This window comes from Montipora capricornis, chromosome 13 (assembly GCF_036669925.1).
Source record: "Montipora capricornis isolate CH-2021 chromosome 13, ASM3666992v2, whole genome shotgun sequence".
NCBI lineage: Eukaryota > Metazoa > Cnidaria > Anthozoa > Scleractinia > Acroporidae > Montipora > Montipora capricornis.
Genome location: NC_090895.1, coordinates 49742528 through 49755027, shown reverse-complemented (window position 1 = coordinate 49755027; position 12500 = coordinate 49742528). Strand labels below are relative to the sequence as shown.

Sequence of the window (12500 nt, the reverse complement as noted above, 5' to 3'; positions counted from 1 at the left end):
GATGCTTGTAGTTTTAGTATCTTTCTTCTTCTTGGCAGGGGGGCTCCCCGTTGACCTCGTGGTCATTCGCAGTCTGAGGAGTTTCCTCCTGTTCTACGCCCGCCATGTCTTCGTACTGTATTTCCAATTCTGACTGGAACAGTTTAAAAGACTCTGCAATGGTCTTAGATAAATCGTGAGACATCTGGGAAAATCCATGTTTCAACGAATGGGTCAACTCTTGTAGGTCTTTTTTGGGCGCCAACGGCGCTATCAACAACTTCAACATTCGCTTCGCTGTAGAAGCCGCATTTCTCCGTTTTAAGGTGTCTTTCTTGCCCTTAGGCTCAACATTAGTCGGCATTCTTTGCGAATTATCGCTTTACAGACAACAACAACAATCTTCAGAAATCGAATTAGGTGCTGACTTCAGTTCGCTTTCAAAGGCGGCAACACACTGAGTTCACGCAGGCGCAATACTATCTCACGTGAGCCTTCAGTGCGGTGACGGAATAGAACTATAATTGTAATGAATACACTTTACCAACGTAAAACGTTTAAAGGAGTCGAAAACACCGGTTGACGATTGTTTTCACCTGGCTCTTTTACATCTATAAAATGCAACTAAATACGACATGTTTCATGTTTCATGTTTCATGTTCCAGATTTCGTGAAAGGTTGAAAAGTTTTGGAAACAAATCCTTGTTTTTACTTATTGCAAACTGCGACATTCGTAGCTGTTTACATAGTTGAGGACCCTTCAAATTCTGAAAACGACCTGGTGTAGCCTGCCAATGATAACGCATTCTTTTTAGATAAAAATCAATAACGAATTCAGTCATTATTCCCTTACAAGACCAGAAAGCAACTGATCGCGACATAACTCCCATTTTGTAAGCAGTGTATCCACGACTTCTTCACATTTCTCCTTTGATTGATTCCTATATTGGGAGGAATGGCGTTGGAATTCCCAAACAGTGCTTTCTAATGGCGGGTGTTGACTCACAATGGCCAAATGAACACACTGAGAGTGTTTTCGCTGTCACCAAGTAAAAAATTTAATTCGAAACCTTTCTAAGAAAGAAGTCAAAAAATGAAATGCTACAAAAGACTCATACAAAAATAACTTCCCCAAGTCTCAAGTTATTTGCCGAAACACGTCACTCAATTTTACAGCATAAGCATGTCTTCTTCGGCTTTTAATGCTTAATTTGCCAAAAATCACAAGGAGAAAACGGTTCTTGAACCAGACAACTTTATCAGTTACTATCTGTGTCACGCAAGGCGAAATTTGAAAATTCCAAATGCTGTATTCTCAAAACAAAAAACGCTACGGGAGCGTTATACTGGTAAAAGATTTACTTCTAAGTAATTTTTACCTGGTATGGATTAAAAAATCAAAAAACCTTGCAGCTGTGATTTTAAAACTTGATGGCATCATGTGAAAACACTCCACGCTTGGCACAATGGCTGATTGAACACACTGGTTCGATTCACAAAATGTTTGACACAATGGCTAATTGAACACTGGTTCGATTCAAAAATTGTTCTGGAACAACTAAACAAACTGGTTCGCAAGAAAAACAGACGGATTGGAATATTCGTTCTATGCAATATTAAATGTTCACAGTGAAACACACGATTAGAAATAACTTAGAAAATTCTCCTTACCTTGAAAGCTGCCGTTCTCAAAGAAAAATCAGCTGTCCACTTTATCAAATACTTTCAGATGTGAGGTTCAATCATCGCGAGCGGAAAGGATTTGCTATAGCTTATATTGTGAGCACAGAGTGGTCTAGAGCGCGCTCAGGGAAGAAGAGAGAAGAGTGGGATTTCTTATCGACGTACGGGAGTTTGGAAATAGTGAAAGAAATAGCATTGGACCCCCCGACCTGGGCTTAACTTAGTGTGACTCCAAAGAAGATATTAAGTAAGATATAGCAAACTATCACGTGATCAGAGTTGCTTCGTTGGCTCAATGGGAGCTTACTCGCTCCCGGGGCCTGGCCCGAGTTCGACGCGCGATGGTTCCTGTTGTATCATCCGGGATTCTTATCGAGCGGGTAATCATCTCCTATCCCTGGGGTATGCACATGTGTGACTACAATGAAGAAAAAAACTAAACTGGATTTTTGACGTGGCATGCCTGTGGCATCCCACGTAAAAAATTGAAATTTCGAAAAACCCTTTTCTTAGAAAGATTTGCCATGGATTCACCCAGTTCAACAAACTAAGCACTGGCTAAACAGTTAATTATCCCCGGTAAAGTTCCCAAAACGTTTCAACTGATACTAGAATTCTTTTGAAATCCACCCAAACCACTTTGAACGACCTCCTCCCGCCCAAAGCAGGTTTAATAGTAACGTTAAGGCGATATATCTTCAATTAATTCACCTTCACCAGAGGGAGCCAAATTTTTGTCGCTGTCGTCACTTCCTGACTGTGATACCTAAATGAAAACAATCGGAATGAATAAGGAAAGAATGTCAGGCGTTTTCTAGGCTCTTTAACGCTTCAGAAATTTAGAGTATTATAATGTTGTTATTTATAACACAACGAGCAAGTGACCACGTTCAAAGATTATGAGGACGCCCAGTGGTTGGGGAACCAAACCTAGGATGCGAATGTTCCCGACTGAGCCACTAGATTGTTACACTGGACTCTAAAATCCCTTAGCACGGTGCCAGTAGGTGTGAATGAAAAATTTGAATTATCATGATAAAAACAACTTGGGCATCCACGATTAAGAAAGATGCCAGCGCCCTTGAAGCCAAAATGCGTGACATACAATCCTTTTGTTGTTGTTGTTTTAATTTTTAATAGCGTCTTATGGGAGAGAGAATGGTTTCCCTCAACTAATTTCTCCCAAGCAGCTTAAGTAAAAAATAAATGTATCTATTGTGGAACAAGTACTGTATGAAACCGAAAAAAAATTCGGATGCTATTGAGTCAGATACAGTTCTCCCAAGAAAATGCATAATTACTTACCTAAAAACAACTAAATAAATAAATTATTAATCATTAGAGCGGTTTTCAATTGAGTGTCGAAAGTAATTAGTGAATTACTTTGGTTTTGCATTACTTCACTCAGTGATTGGTTCAAAGTTCTCGCGCCACTTTTCAACCAATCAGAAGTGAAACCAAAGCCAATCGTGGCTCGCGCGTGCACATTTTCCCGCGCTTTGTGTCGGCTGCGTGTAATTACTTCGAGTTTTGATTGGTTTACTGGATTGCCTCCGTCCTTTTTTATTGGTCAAAGTAATTACTTTAGTTTTGTTTTTACGACACTCGTTTGAAAACCGCTCTAATAGTTAATTATCAATTAATTAATCACAATTATTCCCATTATTACTAATATATAATTGTCCATAAAATTCGCTTCAGTTTAAAAATAAACCATTGACAAGGCTAATATATAACCATATTAAAAAGTAAAATCCAAACGTTTTCGACGTAAGGTCATCAGCAAGGTGATGATGATAACCGTGACGACGACCTAGTGTGGGAAACGTTCGGATTTTACTTTTTAATATAATTTTTAGCCCATTACATAATTGTTTTCTTTAGTGAGTGATGAACTGGTCAGCGTAGCGACCCAAGCAACTTAGGGGATACTTGAACGACAAGGGTACGATTTTTATTCCAGTGCAAATTTATCCCGGTTTTCTCTCCATGATATTTGAGTTTGCTGACATGATGCCGATGCAAAAAATCGTGCATCAACATGAGTCACATAGGTCCGAGTTTACCCCGGTACTGTTCCGGATCAAAGTTCTCTTAAAGATAATTTTGAAAAGTCATACGAGTATTATTTGAATGAAGTTAGTCCTAATTGAGACCGGGAACCGGAGGTCGTACTGGATTGAAAGTCGTACCGGTGTTAGGTAAAGACCTTGTTAAGCAGTTGAAAGGAAAGTAGCTTTCAAATTTCGACAACTTTGTTGTACCTCTGTTCCCATACATTTACCTTATACCCAAATGGAGGAAACCAATGTATAAACTGTGACACTGGTACTCTGGTGTTTTTAGCGGACGCAGATCTTGTACAAAACGTGGCAGCATTGACCGTGCGTAGGTTAGAAATTGGCCAGAAGTGTAGGCATTCCTCCTCTCTACATCCTTGTTTGCTATGATCCGGGCAAAATTTGACCGCACCTCTGTTGCAGCAGATTGGGCAGATTATACTCATTTTATATCTCATATTCTTGAGCCAGCAGAACTCGTGGCGCATGCGCTCTAGAGTCGAGCCCACTTGACTACAAACGGCACGAGTAAAGGTGACGTTACTGCTAGTGTTGTCACGTTGGAAATGTGGAGAGTAGCTCATCCTTGAGACTAAATATTCAACCACATCATGGCCAATATTCGGGTTATGAACAACAATCTCAATGAAAGAAGAGTGGCACACAAAGATAACGGAACAGTCGTTGTCCGTTGAGATGAAATATCTAGCAAAGTTGCAGAACAAATGAGGCTTGGCTGGTTTCCAAAATGCTTCCTCGCCCCACTGAAAGATCTTCAGGACCAATCGCGGAAACAAACCTGCGGGAACATGACCATCTTCAAATCTTAGAAACAGAGATGGCAGTTGTGAAGACGCTACCAGCTCAGAAATCTCCTTCGGCGGATGCGACTTTAACATAGATGGTACAAGATAGCTCTTGTTTCCTGAAGCATCTGAAGCATCTAGTGGCCAGGGACACATCAAGCTAAATTTCTCCATGATTGAAATGAGACTTTGGTAAGTTTCTTCGTCGTCAGATAATGATTTCCACATGTGCCTCAAGAGCTTTTCGTTTAAAAGTCCATATTTTTCTAGCTCAGTCCATTTGTCTAGCAGTTTGTTCTCTTCACACTGATAAGCCGGTTGCACTGTAATAACTTTCTTAAACACATCAATCAGCCACTGAGGATCCAAGATAACCAATTTATTCAACTCTGGAGAGTCGTCAAAATGAATTATACTTCTGAGGTCATGCAAGTAGTCCAATAGTGTTTTAATTTCTCTCTCTTCTTTTACGTTGCAGGCGTTTGATGCAATATCCTTAGCGTCTTCCAACGAAATGCACTTTTTTCCCTTCTCCTTCAATGTTCTTATAGCCTTCTCAAACTTCAACCATTTGATTGGAATGGCTTCGTTAATGTAAGGTAGCTGTTCTGCAAAAGCCAGAACTTGTTGTCGCAGCCGTATAACCTCTGAGCACTCATGCGCAGTACCCGATTTCCTGTTATCCACAACGTACACACCATACAAGTGGACTCCGTAAGGCTTGTCTCGTAGACGGCCTAGGATTTTATAAGCTAAATCTCTAGGATTGCTATTTTTGTCGTAAGGTGCATCGGCATGGGTGCACACTAAGAAAACGGAAGGAAGCTTGGGTGGCAGCAATCCTGCTTCAGTAGCAGTCGCTACAGATGCCACAGACCTCATCCAACAATCCAGATAATCGAAATTAGTTTTTAGATTGAACGTGTCCTGATATTTCTGATATACGCCTTGTTTCATAAGGGGCTTGGCAGGGTCATCTGGATTAACGCTGAGATTATTAACTAAACAGTAGATTGCTCGTGCTGTTAGAAAAAGCGGATGAGTGTCATAGTAAACTGACTGCCCAGCAAAATCAAACAAACATGAATAAATGTTCTCTCGATTGTCCTCAAAGTTACCCTTAAGAAACGTTTCAGTTCCCACTGCTATTTCCTCTGGAATGTAACGTGTAGAATCAGACAGGGATTTTGGATTCTGTTCTATAGGGCTGGATGAGTTGTTGAGCGCCTCTTCGCTGGGAAGAGTTGCTGGTTCGACGAGGGTTTCATCGCGTTTGGCATCTCCCTCTGTCTCAGATCTAACATACTGTCTGGTTATTTTGGTTTCATCAGTATCACTGGCAGTTTTAAATTCTGTTGTGCCTGTTTGAATCAATGGACGACTTTCATTACTTTTCTTTAGATCGTCCACAATCCATCTTGCAGCGTGGTAATCAAATGAAAGAGCTTCATCAGCATCCTGCTCGTCCCCTGCCGTCCCTGTTCTCCATGTCTCAGTGGTCACCTTGAAATGAGAAGGATCCACATCTATTCCCACGGTGCTATCTTCTTCCGGGTCAAAACAGATCCCCTTCAACGACTTCTTTAAGCTCGTCTTTCCGGCTTTATCTTGTCCAATCAGCATTATTGGAACTCTCTTGATTGAAGTTCTACCGTCAGCGAGGGCCTTGAAATAGGAGTCCAAGGCTGATGAACCTCGAGCAAGAATTTCAGGTGGAACTAAAAATCGGAAGAACAAATTAAATAATCTAAAAAATGAGGATTGCTCTTCTCAATTACAAATGGGGCTTTGCAACTGTCCTTGAGGACAACTTAAAGTGCAAGGACAATGGGAAGCACACATCCAAATCTGGGGACGAAATGGGTCATAATTACCTTCGATGGGTGTTTCATCGTTCTTGGCATCTCCTTCTGTCTCAGATGTAAAATGCTGTCCGAGTATTTTAGTCTCATCATCATCACTGGGAGTTTTTCTTGGTTCAGTCAGTGGGCTTTTATTCTCTTCCTTTAGGTTGTCCGCAATGCACCTTGCAGCGTGGTAATCAAAGGAACGAGCTGCATCAACATCCTGCTCGTCCCCTGGCTTCCCTGTTCTCCACGTCAACTCAGTGGCTACATTAGTATAATAAAAATTCGGATCAATTCCCACCGTCCTGTCTTCGTCTGGAAAAAAACAAATCTCTTTTAAAGACGTCTTTTCTGCTAGGTGTCGTCCAATAAGCAATATCGGAACTGTCTGCACAAGTTTTTTTTTCCTATCGAAAGAGCTTTTTATAGGAGTTTAAAGCTAATGGACCTCGAGCATGAATCTCAGGATGAACTGGGAATACAAAGTGATAAAAGAAACTTAAATTTCGCCGCAAAAAGCTGCCCTTTCATTTGTCATTTCACGACTAACACAAAAACCCTTACCAGCCGAACAATGCATTGCAGCTTATCATACAACTTAACTATCGCATGCGAATTTAAGGCGATAGCGCTTCATGGCAAAGTAAACATTCAAGTTCTGCAATGTTTACGCACAGCTGAGAAAACAACACGGTGACAGCCAGGCCTCGAACCAGCGATCCCTGGGGCATGTGTCAGCTACGCTAATCGCTACACTTGCCTACCGTGCCTCGGCTCACGTAAAGGAAATACCTGAATCAGTACCTTGCTCTTCAACTGCAGATCCTGTTCTCCACGTCACAGTGGTCTCCTCAAAATGAAAAGGATCCACATCTATTCCCATCTTGCTGTCTTCGTCTGAAACAAAACAAATCTCGTTCAACGACTTCTCTAAGCACTTCTTTCCTGCTCTGTTTCTCTCCAATAAGTATTATGGGAACTGGTTTGAGAAACTTTTTCTATTAGTAAGGTGATTTTTCATACAACAGTCTTAAGTTAATGGACGTCGAACAAGGAACTCAGTACGAGCTGAGAATACAGATTAATAACTGAAACGTATCAGAAAAAGCCGCGTTTTTTTAAAACTATTTATTTTTTAATTTAAATAAAAAGAAAGAAAGAAAGAAAGACATACACACATACTTACATTACGTAGCTGGTTACAATGCTGTCAGTTTATAGTTTCGAATAGTTATTATCAATTTAATCTAATTTGTAGCCCACCAGCCGCGCAATCTCAGAAGGTATCATTACATATTTAATTACACAGAACTTTACAATTAAAGCACAGTCACGTGAAAGGCGGCGTTTCCATCTCTCTTAGATCACCATACAAAGGGCAAAAAAAGATATCGTAAACCTTCGTATTCTGGACTGTTTGTTCATAGCTTTAAAAGAGTGCTTGTTGAAATAATGGTATTTTGGTTCAGAAGGATACCTGGCTTTTGAGATGAAGAGACGTAGTAGAAAATCACTAAACAGGGGCGCATTTAGAGGGTGGAAGGGAGGGGGGGATGCGAAGGGGTTGCGCCCCCATTTTTCCCTGTATTTAAAGCGCTTCTGTAACCAAGTGAACTGACTTTCAAGTGGTACAGTGTGCATCAAGCGGTTTTACTTAAGATAATAATTAGTTCAGTTTCATAGCTTTTCTTATTTCAAATACATTTTGCCATGATAGATATACATCACGTACCAAAATTTAAATATATAATGCATAGAGGACGATAAACACTGTCGTGCAGGGACTTGTAAGTGAGTGGGTGAGTGAGTGAGTGAGTAAAACAGTAAACAGTAAATCTTTATTGCGCCTTACTCTCCAAAGGGAGGTATCGGTCTCGTTACAATAAAGGTGATGATATCTACTAGAATAACTAATTAACTAAAAAGATCATACAATTACTTGTAATGTGAGTGAGTGAGTGAGTGAGTGAGTGAGTGAGTGAGAGTGAGTGAGTGAGTGAGTGAGTGAGTGAGTGAGTGAGTGAGTGAGTGAGTGAGTGAGTGAGTGAGTAAACAGTAAACAGTAAATCTTTATTGCGCCTTACTCTCCAAAGGGAGGTATCGGTCTCGTTACAATAAAGGTGATGATATCTACTAGAATAACTAATTAACTAAAAAGATCATACAATTACTTGTAATAAAATTGGTATAAAATTATTATTTTAATTATTTTGCATTTAGGAAGTCTTTTCTCTTCTGAAACATTAAATATGTGTATTTACCTATTATCTTTGAAGTGCTTTCGTTTTCTAGGGTAAGTAAATACCTAATTTTATCCTCATCATTAAGGCTTTTGAAAACAACATCGTGTGTTGAAAGGAGAGAATGGAGCTCATTTCTAATGTTATCGTACCCTGGGCAATACATCAAGAAGTGCCGCTCATCTTCTATATAGCCTCTATTGCAGACTAAACACGTTCTTCCATCTACTGGGATTGGTGCACCTCTATTTTCGTATTTCCCAGTCTGTATTCGCAAGCTATGAACCCCCAGACGCAATTTTGTCATACTTATTCTATGTGCTGGGTTTCTGATAGTTTTGAGATAGTCTTCCAATTGGTAGTCGAATTTGACTTCTTTGTGTGTAAATTTCTCTCTAGAGCCTTCGGAAGTGTTGTTGCGAGCCTTCAGCCAATTTCGAATGTAGTCCTTTTTAAGCTGATTCTTTATGGAGGAACGAGCATTCTTAATGTGTAGTTGGCTTGATGTATTGCCTATAGAGTGCATTCGTATAGTTTCGTCATTATTTAATACATCAAAAAATTGGCTGTGACTTTTTGCGTGATGAAAGGCTTCCTTTAATAGAGGATTGACTGTTTTATGCTGTAATCTAAGCGAGTAACTAAATATTGAAGCTTTTATGTCTATACTTAAAGGGTACCGTCCAAGTTCTGCCCTACAGGCAATGTTCTCTGTGTACCATGGGGTATTTAGTGTTTGTTTACAGAACTTGATATGGACTTGTTCGATAGTGCTTTTGTCAAAATGGGTCTTATATGATAATAGCTCCGGTCCCCATATTTCGCATCCATATAGTAGTATAGGTTTGACAAGGGCATCAAAAAGCTTATTCTTAATTGTAATTGTGGTCGTATCCGAATTGGAGAACAATCGTTTCACTGTCGCAAGAACTTTATAAGCTTTTTTGCTAAGGATGTCTCTTGCGTAGGTATAGCGACCAGATGAGGTCATTTCTATTCCCAAATATGTTTGTTTGTCGACGATAGGTAATGCTTCTGAACCATATTGGAAAATTTCCTTGTTTTTGGTTTGACCGTTCCCACTAAAGATGATGATATTTGATTTGTTGGTATTCACCTTCAGCTTCCATTCCTCTGCGTGCTTTTTAATGACGTTAATCGATTTCTGTAGTCCTTCTGGAGAGGGACTTAAAACTAACAAATCATCAGCATACATGAGGCAATTTAGAGAATGGCTTCCAATCATTACTCCTGGACAATGGTTGTCCCTAAAGTATTGCGGTAAGTCATTCATAAATAATGAAAATAAAACTGGACTTAAGCCATCACCTTGCCTTATTCCTTTGTTGCATGAGAACATTTCTGTGATAGAGCTTTCATCAGTTTTGACGCAACTTTTAATCGACGAATACATGGATTTAATGACTTTAAAGAATTTGCCTTTAACTCCATATTGGTAGATTTTATAGATCAGCCCGGACTGCCACACGCTATCAAACGCTTTTTCATAATCGATGAAGCCAACATAAAGTTTCTTATGTTGTTTTGTATACTTATTAATGAGTTGCTGTAGGATGAATAAACTATCTGTTGTTCGGGAATTTGGGCGAAATCCAAACTGTTCTGGATTGAGGATGTTATGTTGTTCGATAAACTTGTTCAGCCTGGATTGTAAGATTGATGTAAATAGTTTTCCTAAACAGCTCGTCAATGTGATTCCTCTATAATTTGCTGGAGACCGCTTATCACCCTTTCTTTTATATATCGGTTTTATAACACCTATGTTCCAATGGGTTGGGAATGTTCCACTGTCTAGTATATCATTGAACAGTTTTTCTAATGAAGGCATTAGATAATAGCGTCCGTGTTTAATCATTTCGTTAAGGATAGAATCCATACCCGAAGCTTTCTTCAACTTGAGTTTTGATATTTGTTCATGGATTTCGTTGGTCGTAATAGGCTGCCCTAAAATGTCGTTATTCGGTGAATTTTCGTTTTCCCAGTCCATATCTTCATTTGAAAAGTCCAAAGTGGTGTGCGGTTCCTGGCTATCATATAATAATTTCTGATAATGACATATCCAATCTTCTGACGAAACAGAGGTTTCCTCTTCGACAGCATCGCTTTTTCTAAGTTGATTAATATACCTCCAGAAATCTTGACTGTGTTTTGGGTGTAAAGCATTAATTTCATTTACTATTTGGTTTTTGTATCTTTTATGCATCATTTTGACATGCTTTTTGTATTTCTTTTTAAGAACAAAATAATCTTGTCGTAGTGATTGGTGAGAACTGGGGTTAATTTTCTTTACTAATTGTTGCAGTTGTTTCTTTAACTGTCTGCAGGTGTGATCGTACCATGGTTTCTTTTCTTTGGTAGTTTTAGAGGTTTTCCGCGATGTTGCTAGGCATGATTTGGCCACCGAATTGATAATTTGGTTAAATTGCGAGATTTCATCGTCTACTGATGCGTGGTGTTCTGAGTTGAAGGAATCAAATAATCTTTGAACATTAGGATTGGATAATGCACTGAGAAATTTGTCTTTTGAATCTGCCTTCCAAAGAAACTTTTTAAAGTTCTTTTGAGTAGGTGCCGCTTTGCATAGTGGTTGTCTAGGTGCATTGTCTTTTACCATGTGAGAGCGGGAGGGAGTTAATTTTAGACTGATAGGACAATGATCTGAGTAGGTTGTCAAGGCTTGAACTTGAAATCCTAATATCGTCTTTATAAGGTCTTCACTTGCTAGTGCGTAATCGACTGTGCTTGCCCCATTAGTTTGATAGCAAGTGTATTTTCCATCGAGATCACCTGTTAACCTGCCATTCAAAATTCGCAATCTATTTCCTATGCATAATCGTAATATTTCTCTTCCTACTTTGTTGATTGTGTAGTCCGCGTTGTTTCGCTTTGGGCAATCCGTGTCTCGATTGTAGGTATTATGAATTGTTAAAAAGTCATCCGCATCGTTTTCAATGAAATCGTTTAATGTCCCCGTTCTCGCATTGAAGTCACCAAGTAAAAGAACTTGGCCTTGGGTAGAGTACTTATGAATTTCTTTTTCTAAGATACTGATAACGTCTTCTCCTGCCTTTCGTTGTGATTGTAGTGGGGGTAGATAAACTGCAGCCAGGAAAATGTCTGCCTGGAGTCCAAGCAATTGCTTATGTAATCGGCACCAAATTATGTTGGGGGAATCACTGTGTATACGAGAAACAAAATTTTGATGATAGTCTCGAATTAATACCGATACCCCTGCTTGGCCTCGTCTGCTTACGGTGTTTTTAACGGTTGAGTACACTGTGTACCCTTGAAAAGTTAATGTCTCGTCTTTTGCCCATGTTTCTTGGAGACAGATAATATCAAATTTGGATAGCTTAGATTTAATTGATTTAATGTTCAATTTGGTATTCGAGACGGTTTGTTTCGTCGGTTTAAGCCTAGTTTTTAGGCCTTGAATATTCCAATATTCATCTTGAAGAAATAATAGTAATGATTAGATAAATTAAAGTACGTTAAAAAATAAACGATAACTGTTGGACTACGTAAAAAATTAATAGAATAATATCAGTCGAATAAATACGACTAGATTGATTTGCATAAGCTGGTGAAAGTAAGTGACTATTAAAGTAAAGCTTACTGTTGATTTCCGCTTTTATGTTCATCGACCGTTTTGAAGTGTAGCCAGAAGTAAATTCAGCAATTGCTGTGACGGGTCCCTTGATAGGTTCCTAGTTCCGTTTGGTCGAGTGTTGAAATGTTTTCCTCTTGGATTATGTGACTGTTGCTTAGATCGTGGCGAAGTGGAAGAGTGAGTGAATGAGTGAGTGAGTGAGTGAGTAAAATCACCAGTTAAGCTAAAAAAAAGTAAAAAAACGCTTTACAACT

The 12500-nt window shown here is 39.3% G+C and overlaps 1 protein-coding gene and 1 pseudogene across 1 annotated transcript in view; both read right to left on the bottom strand.

Moving 5' to 3' along the window:
• Positions 1 to 343, bottom strand: part of LOC138029588 (uncharacterized) — a 1223-nt pseudogene extending 880 nt beyond the window's left edge.
• LOC138029646 (uncharacterized) overlaps positions 1 to 12500 on the bottom strand; it is a 104066-nt gene that overhangs the window by 23355 nt on the left and 68211 nt on the right. Inside the window, exons 17-20 of the mRNA XM_068877352.1 lie at positions 7180 to 7272; positions 6403 to 6639; positions 3947 to 6246; positions 2374 to 2428 (exon numbers count right to left, since the gene is read on the bottom strand). Coding sequence (XP_068733453.1) covers positions 2374 to 2428; positions 3947 to 6246; positions 6403 to 6639; positions 7180 to 7272 — 2685 coding nt within the window. The remainder of the gene's footprint in view (positions 1 to 2373; positions 2429 to 3946; positions 6247 to 6402; positions 6640 to 7179; positions 7273 to 12500) is intronic.